Source organism: Onychomys torridus, chromosome 1, assembly GCF_903995425.1.
Source record: "Onychomys torridus chromosome 1, mOncTor1.1, whole genome shotgun sequence".
Classification (NCBI taxonomy): Eukaryota; Metazoa; Chordata; class Mammalia; order Rodentia; family Cricetidae; genus Onychomys; species Onychomys torridus.
Genome location: NC_050443.1, coordinates 121457286 through 121476859, shown reverse-complemented (window position 1 = coordinate 121476859; position 19574 = coordinate 121457286). Strand labels below are relative to the sequence as shown.

General features: G+C 52.6%; 1 protein-coding gene across 6 annotated transcripts in view; it reads left to right on the top strand.

The window, feature by feature from the left end:
• Nadsyn1 (NAD synthetase 1) overlaps positions 1-15828 on the top strand; it is a 28303-nt gene extending 12475 nt beyond the window's left edge. For 5 of the 6 annotated variants that reach the window (XM_036199999.1, XM_036200017.1, XM_036199986.1 and 2 more), the window contains 13 exons: positions 555-686; positions 2320-2394; positions 2982-3106; positions 3609-3657; positions 4070-4172; positions 5405-5573; positions 6905-7040; positions 7733-7839; positions 11377-11508; positions 11925-11994; positions 12460-12588; positions 13686-13862; positions 15611-15828. In XM_036199999.1, the coding sequence (XP_036055892.1) occupies positions 555-686; positions 2320-2394; positions 2982-3106; positions 3609-3657; positions 4070-4172; positions 5405-5573; positions 6905-7040; positions 7733-7839; positions 11377-11508; positions 11925-11994; positions 12460-12588; positions 13686-13862; positions 15611-15709 (1503 nt within the window). In that variant the 3' untranslated portion in view covers positions 15710-15828. Of the gene's footprint in view, positions 1-554; positions 687-2319; positions 2395-2981; positions 3107-3608; positions 3658-4069; positions 4173-5404; positions 5574-6904; positions 7041-7732; positions 7840-11376; positions 11509-11924; positions 11995-12459; positions 12589-13685; positions 13863-14974; positions 15074-15610 lie in introns of all 6 variants that reach the window. The other variant, XR_004945940.1, reaches the window with a different exon arrangement.
• Positions 15829-19574: the final 3746 nt, after the last annotated feature.

Genomic DNA, 19574 nt, shown 5'->3' with positions numbered 1-19574 from the left:
CCAAAGTAATCAAAGTTCAACATGGCAAACCAATGAGTTTATTGGAATTACTCAGCAATAGGTGAGGGGTTACAGACAGGAGTAGGGATGAATTAGAGGCAGCTGCATCACCAAAGTCCCATGGACAACTCAAAAAAGTTGGAACCTTGGAGCACTCTTCACAATTTATAGGCAGTTTGACAGACCAGAGAGTCTCCTCCAGGCAGCTTGGCTGGTCTGAGGGCCTCTCAGCAGTCCTTACTGCTTATGGGACCTTGGAGAGGAGGGGCCTTGTGCATCTGCTAAGTTTCAGGAACTTCCTGAGACTTGTACATTATTGACTTCCTGATGTTTCAATTTCAAGGCAATTGTAGCACAACACCTGGCAAGGCCACATGAACTGGAGGCGTGGGGCTTTGTGTCCCCACCTGTACCTACTGTATCTGTCAGAGTCCGGATGGCGATGGCAACTTGGGACTGGGTGGAGAATGGCAGACTGGGGCATCTAGGTGTCCTGTTCAGCTCTAGTGGCAGTCACAGGTTATATAAAGCACTGATAGCTCTGCTTCTTCTAGAATGGTGGCATCTACCTGCTAGCCAACCAGAAGGGCTGTGACGGTGACCGTCTCTACTATGATGGCTGCGCCATGATTGCCATGAATGGGAGCATCTTTGCCCAGGGCACTCAGTTCTCATTGGATGATGTGGTAACAAGCCAAGCATGGGGATGGGGAGCGGCCTTTACACTGCCCAGTCAGTTGACTGCTCATCTGTATAGTTCCCCCTCCCTAGCCGTGAGGAGGGATCCCCTTAGGGCAGGTTTTGGCTGAAGAGAGCAGAGGAAAATGTCCCTGCTGGGCATGAGCTATGGAGGAGAACCCGGGGCTGAAGTGAGCACATTGGGGCAGATACCATAGTGTCGGGACACAGGGCTCTTGAGCATGTTGGACTCATTTTGGAGGCTGACAGGATGAAACCCCCCAATCAGGGATGAGCAGACACTAGGCCCGGTCCTGTCATAAGAGATGGTGACCATCAGACTTAACTGGGGATGTTATCCTCAGGGGCATCTGGCCTGTCCAAGACCTGTCAGCTCCCCCATGGCTTGGACTGCACGTGTTGGGAGGGGATACCTGCATTAATAACTTTTCTCTCTAATGTCAGTACCTGACAGGAGTTCTTTAGGGAGGAAGGGTTTACTTTGACTCACAGTTTGAGGCTCACAGGCCATCATGGTGGGAAGGTGCGGCAGCAGGAATGTGAGCCAGCCAGTCACATCACATCCACAGTCAGAAGCATAGAGATGAAGAGCTCAGCACTTTCTACTTTGTATTCAATCTGGGACCCCAGTCCACAGGCTGGTGCCACCCACATTCAGAGTGTGTCTACGTCAGTAAGCCCAATCAGACACTCCCTCACAAACATACCCAGAGATTTGTTTCCTTGGTAATTCTAGATTGCATCGAGCTGACAATCAGTGTTAACCATCACATCCCACTTGGGCCCTGAGTGATGGGAAGCACAGAGGAAACCCCTTACTTCTCATGGGGAGGGGCTTTATGAGGCCAGCCAGGCGAGGGACAGGGTGGAAGTGTCATCACAATCCTTTGGCAGAGGGGTGTGAGGATACAGAGAAGAGACAGGAAGGCAGAGGACAGCCCTGCACAAATGTACTGATCCACCTTAGGAGCCATACAGTCCTCAGAGGGCCTGGGGAGCTGCACACTAGAAGATGTGGGTGTGGACTGCCATGTTACTCCCCATGTTGTTCTCCTCCTCAGCCTTCCTCTGTGTTGGCTTAATTTTCTGGTCACATAATGGCTCCAGTGGCTTCAGCCATCCCATCTATAAGTCACTGTGTTCAGAACTGGAAAAGGAGTCATTGTTTCTGTGTGTCTTTTAGGTAAAAAAGAGTATTTCCTGAAACTTCTCCCTGTCCCTGTTACTGACAGAATTGTGTCCCCTGCTGTAACTAGTGTGTCCCTGGGAAATGTCTAAATGTAGTTGAGGTTCTGGTGTCAACCAGACAGAGATGCAGCTGGAGAGATAGTTCAGGTTAAAGCATTGATGTCAGGCAGCTTCCAACCGCCTTTCATTCCAGCACTAGAACAACAGTGCCCTCTTCTGGCCTCTACAGAAACTGCACTCACATGCACATAGCACTCAGGACACACACATACTCATAATTTAGAATACTTTTTTTAAGAGGAGAAAATGTTCGAGAGGGTAGTGGTGCCATTCACCCTGCTAGGGGCAGCAGATGCCCAGCTCCTGCCATAAACGTCTGACCCATTCATGTGGGGCAGCAGTCCTGTGCTTTCTCTTCGTTTCCACATCCAGGAGGTCCTCACTGCCACCCTGGACCTGGAGGACGTCCGGAGCTACAGGGCAGAGATCTCATCTCGGAACCTGGAGGTAAGTGCCCTGGGAAACACCAACCTGAGTGTTCAGCCAGGCCTTGCTAGTAGCCTAGTATGCTGTGGGCTTGACCAAAGCTATGGGGCCAGAGATGGTGCTGAACTGTGGCTGCTGTTGTGTGCCCGGCTCCTCTCACTAAGTATAGCATCTTTGGGGTCCACCGTGGGGAAGCATAATGGGATTCTGCTCTTTTTTGGGGTACAGTAATACTCCACCCAGTAGCCATACCACTGGGTGCTCACCCCTCCTCCAGAGTTTTGAGTGAGCATGGGTTCCTTTCTCCTGGGTGTATCTGTCCAGGAATAAGTCCTCCAGCTCACATGGGGCCCTCATGTCCAGGCTGCTGAAGAGCTATCAGACTGCTTACCCAAGTGGCTGTTCCCCCTCCCATTCCCACAGTACTGGGAAAAGTCTGTAACTTCTCTGCCCTTGCAAGCCCTTGTCAGTACCTGTCAACTTTGATGAGTCCGTCCTGTTTCCCTGTGGGCCTGTCTGTGTCTCCCATGGCTGCTAGAGCCCTGTTCCTCACCCATGAAGGCTCCAAACTGCAGCTGCCACTGTGTCCTCACGTCCTCCCGCAACAGGCAAGCAGGGTGAGCCCATACCCCCGGGTGAATGTGGATTTTGCCCTCTCGGACAGTGAAGACTTGTTGGAACTGGTGTCAGAACCTGTGGAGTGGACATACCACAGCCCTGAGGAGGAGATAAGGTAGGTGCCCCTTGGGTCTGGATCCTGTTGCTTTATGGCCACCACCATCCCAGTGGCCGCCAACGTTTGCCAGGTGTGAGGGCTGCAGGGATTCCCAAAATCTGCCCGGGGTGGACCCTCTGCTTCACTGGAGTTAAGATGTAGTGGTTGCTACATAATGAGCTGTAAGACAGCTAGAGTTGCATAGTGAGACCCTGTCCAAAAAAGAGTCACTGTGGCTGATGAGGCCAGGCTTCCTGGTTCTGCCTAGGGTAGTCTGCCTGTACTGTGTCCTTAAGCCAGGCCTCAGTGTGCCCATTTCATGTGGGATATCTCTAGGGTTTCCCCTAGACTTGTTAGACTGCCCAGATTGACATGAAGTGCTTATGATAGCAGATGGCCTAGCAAGAGCCCAGGCTCAGGGTTGTGTCTCTGCGCTGCCTTTGGGGGCCCCATGCAGGACCACTGTACAGGTGCAGTGAGCCAGGCTTGTGCCTCCAGACTCAACGCTTATCTCCTGCAGCCTCGGACCTGCCTGCTGGCTCTGGGACTTCCTTCGACGGAGCAAACAGGTAGGGTGCTTAGTTCCTACCCACCCCCATGGGCTCTCCTGGTTGGTGTGTGAGTCTAGGGCGGGTTAGTGATGTTTTTCTTTGGGGAGTGTATCTGAACTGGCCAGAGGCCAGATGGCTGAAGCCCACTTTGAAGCCATGTGGTGGTCTGTGGAGCTGTTGAAAGGCAGAGGAACTTCCACGTCTCCCAACATGTGCACCTCTAGGGCCAGAAAGACAGCCTGGGATCCTGAGTGGCATCTCCTGCCCTTTAGGGAACCTGTCATACAAGTGGGTCGTTTGCCCAGGGATGATGCTGAGCCCTGTGTTCTGTAGAAGTCTGGGGCTCACCGGGTAGTGCTAGGCTGGAGATTGGGTGGGGCACAGCCTATCCGCAGCTCCGTTCACACTGTACATGGTCGGCCCCTTCCAGGCTGGGTTTTTCCTGCCCCTGAGTGGCGGTGTGGATAGTGCAGCCAGCGCCTGCATCGTCTACTCCATGTGCTGCCTGGTCTGCGAGGCTGTGCAAAGCGGAAGTAGGTGACATGATGTCCACTGCTCTGAGGAGAGAGTTCAGGTTGGGAACCAGTCGGAGTGAAGGACAAACCCAGGTCATGAGTACTGTGGGTGAGGGAGGCTTCATGGCTGGCCATAGATGTTGTCTGTCCTATTCAAGTCCCAGAACTCAGGCGAGTAACAGCCTTTCCTGGGAAGTTAGCAGATGTGGCCTTGTCTGCCTGCCACTGTCTGTCAGCAGTACAGCCCTGGTTGGGGGGGGGGGGCACACACATAGGCTTTGGGGTCTGGCAACCTAGGTCAAGTCCGTATCTCACCACGGGTGCAGTGGCACTAAGAATAGCCTGAGCAGTGCAGGAGCAGAGGGCTAGCCCAGAACAGAACACAGGCTAGCCCTACACAGACCTCAGTTAGTGCAGAGCAGTGGGTTAGTGCAGTGCAGAGCTGTGGAATGGGTTAGTACAGCACAGAGCAGTGGGTTAGCCCAGGACAGAACACAGGCTAGCCCCACCCAGACCTCAGTTAGTGTAGAGCAATGGGTTAGTGCAGTGCAGATCCATGGATTAGGTTAGTATAGCACAGAGCAGTGGGTTAGTACAGTGCAGAGTAGTGGGTTAACCCAGGACAGAACACAGGCTAGCCCTACACAGACCTCAGTTAGTGCAGAGCAGTGGGTTAGTGCAGTGCAGGTCCATGGATTAGGTTAGTATAGCACAGAGCAGTGGGTTAGTACAGTGCAGAGTAGTGGGTTAACCCAGGACAGAACACAGGCTAGCCCTACACAGACCTCAGTTAGTGCAGAGCAGTGGGTTAGTGCAGTGCAGTGGCAGAGAGTTAGCCCAGCACAGGCCATAGGTTGGTCTATCTAGTGTGTGTTAACACACAGATCAGTGTGTTAGCACAACTAGCCCTGTGAGCACAGGGACCAGTGTGCAAGCACCTGAGAGAGGGACTTGCTGCCAGGCTAGATTGGTGGTCTCTGGGGTGATCAATAGGAGTTAGATGCAAGGGAACATGGGAGATGGATTGTGGAAACTGAACAGACTGGGGGATAACTAAGTGGACTTCAGGGATGGACTGGGGCCAATGAATGGGAGCTCAAGATCAGACCAGGGGGACCTGGTACCTACGTGGGCCCCAGGGGGGTGGGTGGAGGCTGACACTTGGAAGATGTGGGCTGGCTGCCTGGGCACTTGGGAAGGAGGTCAGGACTTCGTGCACAGTAGTTCTCATCCTGCCACGGTGGCTCCAGATCAGCAAGTGCTGACAGATATCCAAAGCCTGGTGGACGAGAACGGCTACACCCCACAAGATCCCCAGGAGCTCTGTGGACGCCTGCTCACCACTTGCTACATGGCCAGTGAGAACTCCTCCGAGGAGACCCACAGCAGGGCCACAGAACTGGCTCAGCAGATTGGAAGGTAGGACTCCATCCTGTGCCGAGCTCAGGCTGGCACCATGGCAAAGGTCAGAGCTTGTGACAAGCCTGTGGCTGCAGTGTCTTTGTGTGCACCTGGCAGCTGAGTGAAAGGCTGCCGTGGGTTTGAGCCTAGACTGTACAGTTCACATGTACACACATAAACATCCGTCACCCAGCCCTGCCTCTAGGTGCAGTTGCAGGTCACCTATTCCTGTGCACGGGATACCATCGAGCTGGTCCAGCAGTCTTTGGACGCAGCTCACAGGCCGTGTGGGGAGGATCAGGGAGACTTTTCCAGGAGGTGTGATTTTACCTCATCTAGAATATTCTTTTATTCTGGCTCTTCAGAAAACCAAGAAACTGCCTGTCACATTGATGGGTACAGCCAAAGGCCTCCCTACCAGCAGTTCTGTACCTGGGCTTATGCCCAAAGGAGTTACAAGTTACATCTACAGGACGCCCCTGGTTGTTAGCTTTGTACTACTCTGATGGCAAAAGGTGTGGCATGCCTCTAAAGCATATGTGACCCTTGGAATTGTCATGCTGAGTGAAAAATGCCAGGTATCAAAGGCCATAACGTGCACAGTTCTATTGCTGTGAATTGCCCAGCCTGGCATATCCATAGTGGATTTATCAGTCCAGACAGTGGACTGGCGATAGTCAAGCTGGGGCGGATGGGAGCAGGGAATGATGGTTGCTAGGCAGGATTTCTTTCTGGCATGGTGAATTCTGGAACTTGATGAAGGGTAGTCATGGTTTTATAGTGTCATGACTGGGCTGACTATGGTTGAGTCACATGCTCTAGGATGATAATTGAGGGCCAGCAAGAAGGCTCAGTAGGTAAAGGTGCTTGCCACCAAGTCTGTTGACCTGAATTCAGTCCCTTGCACCCACATGCTGGAAGGAGAGACTGACTCCCAGAAGTCATTCACTGATATCCACACACCTGCCGTGGAATACGTGCCCCGCCCCCATACATGTGATAAGACAATGTTTATTTTTAATTATCTATGTAGTGTGGGCATGTGCATATGAGTGCCAGAAGAGTGCATTGAATCCCCTAGAACTGGAGTTACTCGTGGTTGTGAGCCACCATGAGGTTGCTGAGCCATCTTTCCAGATCCAAGTGAATTTTTTTTTCTTTTTGAGATAGGTCTCACTCTGTAGCTCTGGCTGACCTGGAGCTCATAGAAATCCACCTGCCTCTATCTCCCAAGTGCTGGGATTAAAGGCGTGCACCACTCTACCCAGGCCAAAGAAATAATTTTCAAAGGTAGTTAAGAGCATGTCTTAGCACACCTGTGCTGACCCCTCTGACCCCTGCCCTTCCAGCTACCACATCAGTCTGAGCATTGACACTGCCGTGAAGGCTGTCTTGGGCATCTTCAGCCTGGTGACCCGGAAGTTCCCTCGGTTTTCAGCACACGGAGGGAGCAGCAGGGAGAACCTGGCTTTGCAGAATGTGCAGGTAAGTGTTGGAGCCTGGCCCTGATCCTCACAAAGGTGTGGAAGGGAAGTCAGAAGACAGGGAGCCTGGTGATGTGATGGGCAATGCTGGGGTAACCGCCTGTAAGCCTCACTAGAGACGATGGCCACACAGCCATGCTTTGGGTTGCAGGTCTGTGAGTGTGAGCACATGGGAAAGTGTGTGCCGAGTGTGTGCCCATCTGAGCCTTGGTGAGGCTGTGCGCTGGAACATGACCACACACAGGTGTATGTGGGGACCTACCTGTGCATTTCATCCAGTCCTGGTCTGGCTGGCCCTACCCCACCCCTGGGCTACCTTGGTTAGCCTACATGCCCTGTGTCAAAAGGGAGAGGAAAGGTCCCAGGCCTTGTCTGTTGGGTAATGCCAGCTCTGTTTGTCCCATGTGTGCATGGCCACCTCTCAAATGGTAAATAGTATGGAGGGCATCTTCCTGGCTACCACTACTCAGTGCCTGCCTCCTGCTGTGACCCTGCTGTACTATGACCCTGCTGTGGACTGGTGCAGGAGGAGCATGGGAGGCTCCCTACCACCACCCCCATCACCCCGGCACAGGACAGATTGATTCATCTTGTGTTGTGTTCTGACTTGGTTGCTCCTGCACTAGGATTGCATCATAGTACAGCTGCTTCCTGGGTCCTGGCACAGGGTAACTGCCTTCTTCCCTCATCCAGGCTCGGATAAGGATGGTCCTCGCCTACCTGTTTGCTCAGCTGAGCCTCTGGTCCCGGGGCGCTCGAGGGGGCCTTCTTGTGCTCGGATCTGCCAATGTGGATGAGAGGTGGGTGTGGCTGGTGGAAGTTTGGTCCTTTCAAGACACAGTCTCCCTGTAATATCTGGATATCCAGAGACTGCAGACCAAGAAACCGCTATCTGCTCCGAGCCCAGCCCACTCTCATCCAGCGCAGGCTGCTTCCATTTCTGACCTGCCTCCGCTCCTGTCAGCCACACTGGGGCTCCCACCGCCTCCTCCTTTCCTGTCCCATGCATCATAGGTCATTTCATTGCAAACAGTTTTCCACTCCAAACAAGACAGGTGCTTTTCTGTGTGAATTGAAGACAAATGCCTCTTTCTCTTGCTTAAAAAACATCCAGTAGGGGCTGCAGAGATGGCTCAGAGGTTAAGAGCACTGGCTGCTCTCCAGAGGTTCGGAGTTCAATTCCCAGCAGCCACATGGTGGCTCAAGACCATCTATAATGAGATCTGGTGCCCTCTTCTGGTGTGTAGAACACTGTATACATAATAATAAATAAATCTTAAAAACAAAACAAACAAACAAAAAACCCCAAACATCCAGTGGCCCTCTTGTTTCCAGATAAAATCCACCCGACCTCAGACCCAGCAGTGGAGACTGGTAGGTCCCCTTCCCAGGCTTGGTTTCCCTGCTCCCCTTAGGTGAGCCACTTCACCTCCTAACTGTTCTCACGTGCTCCTCATTAGCTGAGGGATTTTAAAACATCGTGTATTCATCAATTGTCATTTCACCAGTCTGTCTACCCATCTGTCCATCCGTTACTCTGACCACCCATCTACCCATCCACCTGCCAATCCATCCATCCATTCACCCACCCATACATACATCCACCCACCTATCCATCTACTCACACATCTGTACCCCTCCCACACATCTGTATATCCACCAGTGTATTCATCCATCCATCCATCCATCCATCCACCTACCCACCTATACATATGTACACACCCCCCAACCATCTATCCATCCATCCACCCACACATACATACATTCACTCCACCCATCCATTCATCCACCCAACATATATACATACACTACCACCCACCCACCCATCCATCCATCCACCCACCCACCCACCCATCCATCCAGCATCGTGCGCGTGCATGCGTGCAGCCAGCATCGTGCGCGTGCATGCGTGCAGCCAGCATGTGCCATGGCCTGTGCGGAGGTCAGAGGACAATGTAGTGTCGGTGCTCACCTTCTACCCGTTTGAAGCAGGCTGTTATTGTTCACGGCTGTAGACTCCAGGCTAGCTGTCCTGCGAGGTTCTGGGATTCTCTCTCCATCTCTCCATAGGAGTGCCAGGATCACAGATGGTCTGCTGTGTCCAGATTTATGTGGGTACTGGGATCTGAACGAGCTTTTCTGTCCTGCCAGCCAGCTCCCAAATAATGACATGATTTAATTATTAAAGATTAATCCTTATTAATTATGAAAGCTCGGCCTTAGCTCAGGCTTGCCCCACTAGCTCTGATAACTTCAATTAACCTGCCTCTACTCGTCTTCATTTTACCATGTGGCCTTTTTCCTTCCTTTCATTCAGTATGTCCAACTCCCGCCGTGTCTCCTTGGTATCTCCCTGGTGCCTCGATTATCTCCTCCTACTTCCTCTCTCTGCCCTGAAGTCCTGCCTAGACTCCTGCCTAGCTATTGGCTATTCAGCTCTTTATTAAACCAATCACAGCAATGCATCTTCACACAGTGTACAAATATCCCACAGCACTCATCCTTGTGGAGGAAATTCTTTAACCTCAGGGCCATCCCCCTGTGCCTGAGGGAGAGGAATCACCAGTGGGGGGTGGGGTCGAGAGGATGAGACAGGAGCACAGTGGGGTTGCCATCCCTCTGCCGCAGCACCTAGCTGCTGCCGCTCATGCAGTACCGGCTAAAGCAGCTGGTGCCAAGAGAGGCAGTGAGTGAAGAGCTTGAGGAGAGATGATGAGCCGTAAGGACGATGGATGGGGGCCTGTGACATTTTGGGCCCAGTGAGTTACACGAGAGTGTTTGATGACTTGCTAGGAGGACTTGGAACTTGGTGTAGAGTTGTACTGGAGCTGTGGCCTCCGCTGTAAACAGATTGGCAGTGAGGGTGGGTAAGGAAGAGCAGCCTGGCACAGTTTGCCAGGCCTGCTCCCAATGATGGTACAAGGGATACATCCAGTTCCACATCCTGCTGACAGCTGGTATAAAGGGCCACCTCCTGGGCAGCTGGTCATTCAGTATTTGGGGTACAGGTGAGCCCAGGCTGGCAGGCACCTTCTGTTGACACCTGCCGGAAACCCCACCTCCCGGGAGGAATGCAGGATTTCAGTGCCAACCATGTCATTTGTACACACAGCTTAGGCCCAGGGACCTCTGTCAGGGAGGGACAGGGGAGCTAGAAGCTTGGGTTCCCAACATTAGGCAAGCTACTTGGTGGATGCCTTCTGAAGGAGGGCTGTTGTCCCAGGCCTGTGGGTGACACACAGATGAGTGAGGGTGCATTGGGGTGGGGAGCGTTCTTGCCAACAGAAGATCAAAGTAAATCCAGAACAATGGACAGGAGCACACTATAGGCAACCATGGCTGATGGTTGATGTCAGCTAGCAGGAGGTAGAGGAAGGAAGGCCAGAGTCCTGCCAGGGTCCATGAGGCCATGGAGAGTGGTCTGTCCCATGAAAGAAGAAGGAGAGCAGGATGTTCTGTGAGCACCTCTGATGTCTCTGGTGGCCATCTGAGCTCCACCGCCATTTCATCATCCCTCTGTTCTACCTGAAGACACTTAACCGAGGCTAGTAGATGCGTCACTATTTGCCAGTTTAGCTTGGAGCCATTGGGTCAGCAGAAACCCTCCTGTGGCCAGGAGTGGGTGGTCTCACCAGGGAACACAGTGGCCTGTGGCAGAGCTATGGCAGGTGGGCGGGGTTAGGAGGTGTGTGAGCTCTGAGTTGTTTGTTCTCACGGTCACTGCAGGGCAACTGCTCCAAGCTGGCAAAGTGCTGAGGCCGTTGGTCCTCCCCCAGGCCTCTGGAGGCTTGCCCTACACCCACCGCCAACCCAACCCTCCCTTTATCCTCACACCTTCGGCATCTTGATGGCCCCTTTGGCCATGACTCTAATTCTTATTCCCTGTGAGGAGACCTGGAACTGTTTCTCAAACCCAGCCTGTAATCCTGGTCCATCTCTGCCTGGAGTCCTCAATACATCTTCAGGGCCCTTTTTACTATGTGAGGTCACTGAGCCAAAGCTCCAGATCAGAGTGTTCTGTCAGGCTAAGTGTGCACTTGTGCAAGGTCCCATCTCCCCTTCTGAGGCCTCTGTCCCTCAGCTCCACCTAGCGGTCTCTGGCCTTCTAGACAAGTGGTTCCCAGTGAGCAGATGGTGGTACCCAAGCATTCTGAGCCAAGATAGGTGTCTACACAGTGTGTCTAATGTCAACCTGCTGGCCTCCTCCAGGGCCTGGGTTATGCTGGGCTTCTGACTTCTGGGACCCTGGAAGAAGGGAGCCCTTGGCCAGCGCTGGTGGACCTCATAGCCAGCAATATGCCAGAAACCATGGGGACACTATCCTTTCTCCCTGGCAGTCTCCTCGGCTACTTGACCAAGTATGACTGCTCCAGTGCGGACATCAACCCCATAGGCGGCATCAGCAAAACAGACCTGAGAGCTTTTGTCCAGTTCTGCGCCGAGCGTTTCCAGCTTCCTGCTCTGCAGATGTGAGTGTTATCCTTGCTGTCCTTGCATTCAGTCATGTCTACAAGGGACCTCTAACAATATGTGGAGGTCCCTTTGGTTGTCACAAAGAGTTCGTTCCTGGCAGCTCATAGGCATAGGCTGGGGGTCCTCCCCAGTGTCCTGCGGTATGTCCAGCTACCCCACCATACCCTCTCGGTCCAGTCTCCTGACCACAGCTACTAACATTCCTGCAGTGGAGGGCCCTTGCCCTGTGCTCTGCACCTCCTTACCAACTTTGATCCACTGTCCTTTGGGTCCTGAAGCCTCAGGATCATGAGCCCAGGCATGACCCTGCCAGGCATGGCCAGCCCGACTGCAGTCTGTCTAGAGATGTCCTGCCAGAGCTCACGAGCATGTCAGCAGCCCTGGTGACTGACTCAGTGTGTCTTAACTACAGCATCCTGTCAGCGCCGGCCACTGCAGAGCTGGAGCCCTTAGCCAACGGGCAGGTGTCTCAGACAGATGAGGTAATGACGGTGGCTTTGTCATAGCGGATGTGTCTCCCCTTCTCACTGGGTCCCTCCCTCCACAGCCTCCTTCTGCCCAAAGGAAACCTTTCTGCCATGGGACTCCGGCTCACTCTGGCCAATGGAATCACTGACCCCAGACACTCTGCCTTAGCTTTCTCGTTGTGGTTAGGGCTGAAGAAGGGGATGACAGGGTGGGTCAGAGGCAGAGTGAGGATGACGAGCTAGGAAACCAGGTTGCTCACAGCAGGTTCCCTCCCTCAGAGCAGCCTTGGAGTAGAGTCATTCACCTCCCATGCAGGCAGGGTCTTGGTTATTTTTCCAAACCTACATCCCCTGGCACCCAGTGAGTTCTGAGAACCCTTGTTGAGCCTCACCTGGACATTTAGTCCTCAACTGCAAGAGGCTCTGAGGTCCCTCCCAGCAGCACCCCACTGTGCTTTAAACACACTTCTGCCCCCACAGGAAGACATGGGGATGACATACTCGGAACTCTCCGTCTTCGGCAGGCTTCGGAAGGTTGCCAAGGCAGGGCCCTACAGCATGTTCTGCAAACTGCTCAACATGTGGAAAGACAGCTGGACACCAAGACAGGTAAAGCCATGTATGACATCAGGTTGAACCACCTATGGGTGACCCCCAAACTGATAAACTCATTTCATACACAGTAACATTGTGCACTGTCATCTTCACCAGCTTGGGATTCCTGGCTGCCCAAAGTTTGGGCCAGCCATGCGGGTGTGCTGGTGTGGTACAGAGGCTTCAGAATGCCTCAAGACTCCACTTGCCAGAGGACGTACTGTGTACCTGGTTGTTTTTGCTCTTTTGGGGGCCCGCCACCCAGCTCCCAAATTAATCACACCCGGAGGCTTATTATCACTTACAAATGTCCGACCTTAGCTTGGCTTATTTCTAGCCAGCTTTCTTTCTTTTGAGGATCGAACCCCGGGCCTTGCGCTTGCTAGGCGAGCGTTCTACCACTGAGCTAAATCCCCAACCTAGCCAGCTTTCTTTAACTTAAATTATCCCATCTACCTTTTGCCTCTGGACTTTTTCCTTTTCTTACTTCAGTGTATCCTACTTTCACTCTTACTCCATGGCCAGCTCTGTGGCTCTGTGGCTGTGTGGCTGTGTGGCTGTGTGGCTGTGTGGCTGGCCCCTGTTATCCTCTTCTCCTGTTCTCTTGTTCCTTGATCCTCTTTTTTAATGTTCTTCTCCTATTTATTCTCTCTGCCTGCCAGCCCCGCCTATTTCTCTTTTCTGTCTTGCTATTGGCCATTTAGCTCTTTATTAGACCAATCAGGTGTTTTAGACAGGCAGAGTAGCACAGCTTCACAGAGTTAAACAAATGCAACATAAAATAATGCAGCTCATCTTTGCATCATTAAACAAATGTTCCACAGCATAAGCGAATGTAACACACCTTAAACTACTATTCTACAACATCACTGGGCCCATAGACCCACCTGGAGGCCTCCAGGAGCACAGCACTGGGCTGTCAGAACCAGGACTCTACAGTTTTGCAGCTCAGCCAGTGTCAGCCAAGCTGATAGGTCTCCATGTTGCTGTCAGGAAAAGGCAGGGCCAGGGCTGGCACCTGCTGGCCGTTTACATCTCCCAAAAGCAGACCTCTTAGCCTTGAGTCTTTCCTGCCTTTCTGACTTGAAGCCCACTGGTCTCTCGCCCACCAGGTGGCTGAGAAGGTGAAGCGGTTTTTCTCAAAGTACTCCATGAACAGGCACAAGATGACAACCCTCACGCCAGCGTATCATGCTGAAAGCTACAGTCCTGACGACAACAGGTTTGACCTGAGGCCCTTTCTGTACAACACGATGTGGCCCTGGCAGTTCCACTGCATCGATAACCAGGTGAGCCCTACCCGAGAGAGCTTGGTGCATCATGCCTGGGAGGATATACGAGGGGCTTCCCTTGAGAAGAAACTTTTTCATGTGGAAAATGACATGGCATGCTACTGTCCTTGCTTCAGCAATGGGATTGTTTACACACACATTCAGTTTGGTTTTTCAAGACCAAAGGTTTCTCTGTGTAACAGCCCTGGCTGTCCTGGAACTCACTATCTAGACCGGGAGGGCCTTGAACTCACAAACATCTACCTGTATCTGCCTCCTGAGTGCTGGGATTAAAGGTGTGCATCACCACAGGCTTAATTTATATATATATATATATTGAGACAGGTTCTCTCTGTAGCCTTGTAGAACTTGCAGTGTAGACCAGGCTGGCCTCAAACTCACAGAGACCCTCCCGCCTCTGCCTCTGGAGTGCTGGGGTTGAAGGTACCACATCTTTGACTAAAGCAAACTTAGCTCCCCTACCCCCACCTCTGTCCTTTCTGAAGACCACAGTAGAGAACACCCACAGATGGCAAGTTAGACACAGCTCCTTCTCAGCGAGGCTCTGCTCCACTGAAGAGAGGGCCAGCTGCTCAGCACAGGGACAACAATTAAAGCTGGAAAACCGTGGACAGTGCTCTGCTGAGCTGCAGAACCCAAGGGACCAGAAGAACTGTCAGGAACCTCGGCTATGGCAAGGACCCTGAGCAGCTAGCGTGCACTTTGAGGGTGCAAGATATACTTGCCACCTCCATGCTGTTAGGTGCCCAACAGGGTCATCCTGATGCTGGAGTCAGGGCTTCTGACATGCAGAAGGAAGGCAGGGATGCTGCCAGGTGGTCCCCTGCCCTTGAGAGTCATCTGGTCCCTTTGATCAGTAGTGGTGCCAGGGCCAAAGAAAGCTGGCGTGGGGCTGGAAAACCCTATGAGCTTCCCCTTGCAAAGAAGTGCCTCTGTATCCAACTGACTTTGGGAACCACCCCCACCCCACCCCCAGTAACTCAGAAGACTCAGTGGAAGTCAGTGGGACAGTGGGAGGTAGAGTTGCCACTGGGAAGCAGGTGGTGGCCACTCGGAAGCTGAGACGTGGGTCAGGATACCATTGTCCTGTGTTCTCACTGTCTACGCAGAGCCTGCACCCTGTGTAGCTGATACCCACATGCTTTATCCCCGAATCCTGCTGTCCCTGAGTCACAGGAATGGAACAGTCTAGCCACCAAGGGCAGAGGGTAGGAGCTGCATCAGCTCTGATGTTTAATTTATTGTTGTTCTTCGTAACTATGTATGAATCTGCGTGTATGGATATGTGCATGTGAGTGAAGTGCCCGTGGAGGCTCGAGACATTGAACCCCCTGGAGCTGGAGTTAGGAAAAGTTGTGATCCGCTTGACATCATCCCTGGGAACTGAACTCGGGTCCCCTGGAAGAGCAGCAAGTGCTCTCCCCCACTAAGTTATCTCTCCAGCACCAAGCTCTGGCTTCTTCAGTGGGAATAAGGGTTCGGCCACCCTACCTCCCACCAAGACCCGCTTGACAGCAGTTCCGACAGATCAGCAAGGGATTTTGAAGCTGTGTGGCCTCACAGTGGGCAGAAATAGAAGCACCCAGAATCTCACCATCCACAGTGGCCACCAGGGACTCCCGCACTAAGCCTTTCCCGTAACCCTCTGCACTCTGTCCCTGGGTGACCCATAACTTCCACGGCCGGTGGTTTTGGCAGCTGGTTCTTTGAAGGGTGATGGAGACAGCTCTTGGGCTTCTCTCCAGGTTCTACAGCTCGAGAGGAGGGAACAGCAGAGCCTAGAAGACTGGATGTTGGAAGAGCCATCACCTGTATGGAAGCATCTCCTCCCTGGGGATCCCTAGCATGATCTCAAAGCACCGGTGGTCAGGACTAGAGGCCCTGCCCACTACCACCCTCCAGGTTTTGTTTACCTTTCAAGGAAGAGAGAGATGTTCATTTTAATGCCATAAGAAATAAACAAAAATGCTCTTTTAAAAATGTATTTTATTTTATATTTATGGCCTCTGACCTACATGTATGTCTGTATATCACAGGCATGCCTAATGCTCATAGAGGCCAGAAAGAGCATCAGGTCCATTGGGATTTGAGTTACAAATGATTGTGAGCCACCATGGGGTGCTGGCTGGGAATTTGACCTAGGTCCTCTCTGAGAGCAGCCTATGTGGTTCACAGACATGCATGCCAATTTAAAAAAAAAAAGTCATACACATAAAATTCTAAAGACAAAAAAATTTATTTATGTGTACAAACATGTGTCTATGTGTGTGTGCATGAGTGCTCACAGAGGCCAAAAGAGGGCATCAGATAATCTGGAGCTGCAAAACAGGCCATTGTGAGCCACCTGGTGTGAGTACTTGGGAACTGAATTCCAGTCCTCTGAAGGTAACAAGCATTGTACCCACTGAGCATCAAGTGTGCTCGGACATGCTCAGTCATAGTGCTTTCCACTGTGGATATGGCCATTATGGATTAGAGGATGCCCTCATGTGGGGATGGGCCTGTCTAGGCAGAACCCTGATGTGGCTTCTGACCAAGGAGGGGCATCTAGAGCAGGAAACACATGAGAAGCCCTCCCCCTCCCACCCACACCTGAAGAAGCCACCACCACCACCACCACCACCACCACCACCACCACCACCCCCACCCCCCCACCCCCCGTCCTGGCTTCTAGTGGGATCATGGGTGGTTCTGTCACATTTGCTCATATGGAGTCTGAGAGCCAGCCCTCTGTACCTTGTCCTGTGGGGACCTGCATGGTCTGAGAACAGGGCTGGTGTGGGGTGTCATCTGGCCCCTTTCTCTGACTAGAGGGCCCTTCAGGGCACCCCTCTCCCCTGCATGTGCCTCTGCCCAAGGGCAGCAGCGTCTTCTGCCTGGCTCATGGGCTTGCCTCCTTCTTGCCAGGCAGTGCTCTGGCTGGCTGTCCAAGTGTAGGGTAGTGGCCGCTCGATATGTCAGAACACATTTGCCTTTCCACAATGTCAGAATTCATTAAATAAAAAAGTCATAAGATACAGCTTTTTTAGTGGCAACAATGTGCCAAATAATCCCACTTTCCTTGATAACCTGGCCAAGCAAACACAATTTCTTTCAAGCTAATCTTAATAACTGATACTATCAGAATACACGCACCACATCACGTAGTGAGCAACCACAAAGGGTTGACAGGAGTTCCAAAGAGGCGTGAGAAGTCAAAACTGGAAAAAGAGTAGAAGACGCAGGAGCCTCTATCGATAAGATGACAAACCAGAAGCTGGGGACGCTGTGGCAGCCACTCCAGGTGAAAGGGCAGGCTAGGGTCTAGGCAAAAGAACCAGCAGGTGGGCAGCAGGTCCCCACAGAGTGAGGGACAGATGGGCGGCAATTCAAGCAGGCTGCATGCGGTGGGGGTGGGGAACAAGCCAAGCTGAGGCCCCTGGGGGAGTCGGGAGTTACCTGCCTGTCTGTCCCTGATGGGCACACACTGGGTGATCAGGTGACAGGTCAGTCACCATTACAGCAGCTGGATTTTTGGAGGATGGTGGAGACAACTTTAATGGGCTTCTCTCCAGGTTCCACAGAGAGGAAAGCGCCACAGAGCGGGGGGGGGGGGGGGGGGGGGGGGGGGGGGGGCGGCAGGACTGGAGGACTAGCTTGAGAGCCGTCCAGAGGGCCTTAGTGGGGCTTTTTTTTTTAATTTAAGTTGGGGGGGTATTTTTGGTCTGTTTTGGGGAGGGGTTGGGTGTGGGGGGTTGTTTTTGTTTGGTGTGTGTGTGTGCACGTGTGTGTGTGTGTGTGTGTGTGTGTGTGTGTGCACACGCGCGCGCGTGCGCCTGTGCACGCACATGTGGCTGTGGAGATCAGAAGAGGGTGAAGGAACTCCTGAAGCCAGGGTTGCATGCAGTTGTGAGCAGACTGATGTGGGTGTTGGGAATTGAACTCAGGTCCTCTGTAAGAGCAGTAAATGCTTAATTGCTGATTCATTTCTGCACCTCCCTAGTGTGACTTTTTATTCACCAGCGGCCAGTGTTCTGAGTCCTGCATGGCGGCCGGCAGCTGTGCTCTGATTACTCCGATGGAAGAACCCTGGGGAGTCACAGACTCCCTTTGCAGACAGGGAGAAGTTTCCTTCAGAGGGGACATGTTACTACGGTCCTCAGCTGTGGGAACATGGAGGGCAGAAGAGAAGGCTGGAGAGGAACTGAGCCCTTAACTAGACTCGGGACCTTGCCTTTATTTCTCAGGCAGACCTCACTAACCAGGATGGAGGAGCCAGGCAGGAATATGGCATAGATTTCCTGCTAGGATGGAGGCTTAAATCCTCAGCCTGGGCAGTTAGATACATCTATCCCTCTGGGGGAAGCAGGAGAGGGCAAGTGAGGCTTGGAGGTCTTTAGGGGACGGATATGGAGTGAGATGGGAAGCTGAGGGTGAGACTGAACCCAGCTATGTCCACTTGGAGTCCGACTTCCAGTGCAGAGGCTAAGGGAGTCTTGCTCTGACACCTTGACTCCGTATGTGTGGCATGTGCTCTGCTCCTCGTGGGCTTGGGGCCCAGCCCCACTTCTAGATCCTTTATCAGACAGATGTTCATTGTCAGCCACTAGTCCCTGAGCTGTCCTGAGCTGCTCTGCGGAAGCAGCGCCCTCTTGTGGCAGGTCTTGGCGGGGGACACGCACATGGGATCGCATGAAGAAGGTTGAGTCAGTCCAGCTGTGTCCACTCTGCTTGGGGTCCTGCGACCTCTTCTGAGGCCCGTGAATCATTTCTCACCTTCACCGCGCCCCGCCCCCCACTCCCGCCAGGTGGTTTCCATTCATAGTGGACTTTTACATAGACTTGTATGGCAGGCTAAGTTTTCCTCTAATTTCTTGATTTGTTTACACTTTTTCAGATGTTTGATGTGTGCACCAGCCAGTGGCCTGAATCCTACCCATCACTTCAAGTCTCACATGCTTCTGAAAGGACAGTAGGGGAGGAGATGGAAGGTCAGAGTACAGGGTTAGAGGCAAGGGTTATTCCCAGCAGCATCTAGATGTCTAGGCAGTGATGCACACTGGGCCAGGCAAGGTAAAACATGGGGCCATGTGTGTGATAAACCCAACTGTGCTCTTCATGATACCCAGGGAAGCAGCCTGAGTGCAGTGGGGTCCTGCAGGGAGAGGGTCACTTGTCATAAAGACAAATTTAAAAGCTGGATACCTGGAGTGGCGCCAGTGTGGCTCTCCATATTGAACACTGTCAAGTGTTTTCTCTGGCCAGGGGTGGAGGGGGAAGACCAACACTACAGATAGAGTTGCCCCAAGGCTCAGCTAGGGCTGTCCTGACACATGTGAGAGTGAAAAACCAAGCCCTGGGGGCTGGAGAGAAGGCTCAGCAGTTCATTTTTTGTTTGTTTGTTTGTTTTTCTGCCTGCCTCTGCCTCCTGAGTGCTGGGATTAAAGGCGTGCGCCACCACTGCCTGACTGAAATATTTTATTTTTAAATTGCTTGGCATGGTGATACACCTTTAATCCCAGAACTTGAGAGGCAGAAGCAGGTGATCTTTGTGAGTTTGAGGCTAGCCTGATCTACATACTGAGTTAGTTCCAGGTCATCCAGAGCCAGGCAGTGGTGGCGCACGCCTTTAATCCCAGCACTCAGGAGGCAGAGGCAGGCAGATCTTTGAGTTCGAGGCCAGCCTGGTCTCCAAAGCAAGTTCCAGGAAAGGCACAAAGCTACACAGAG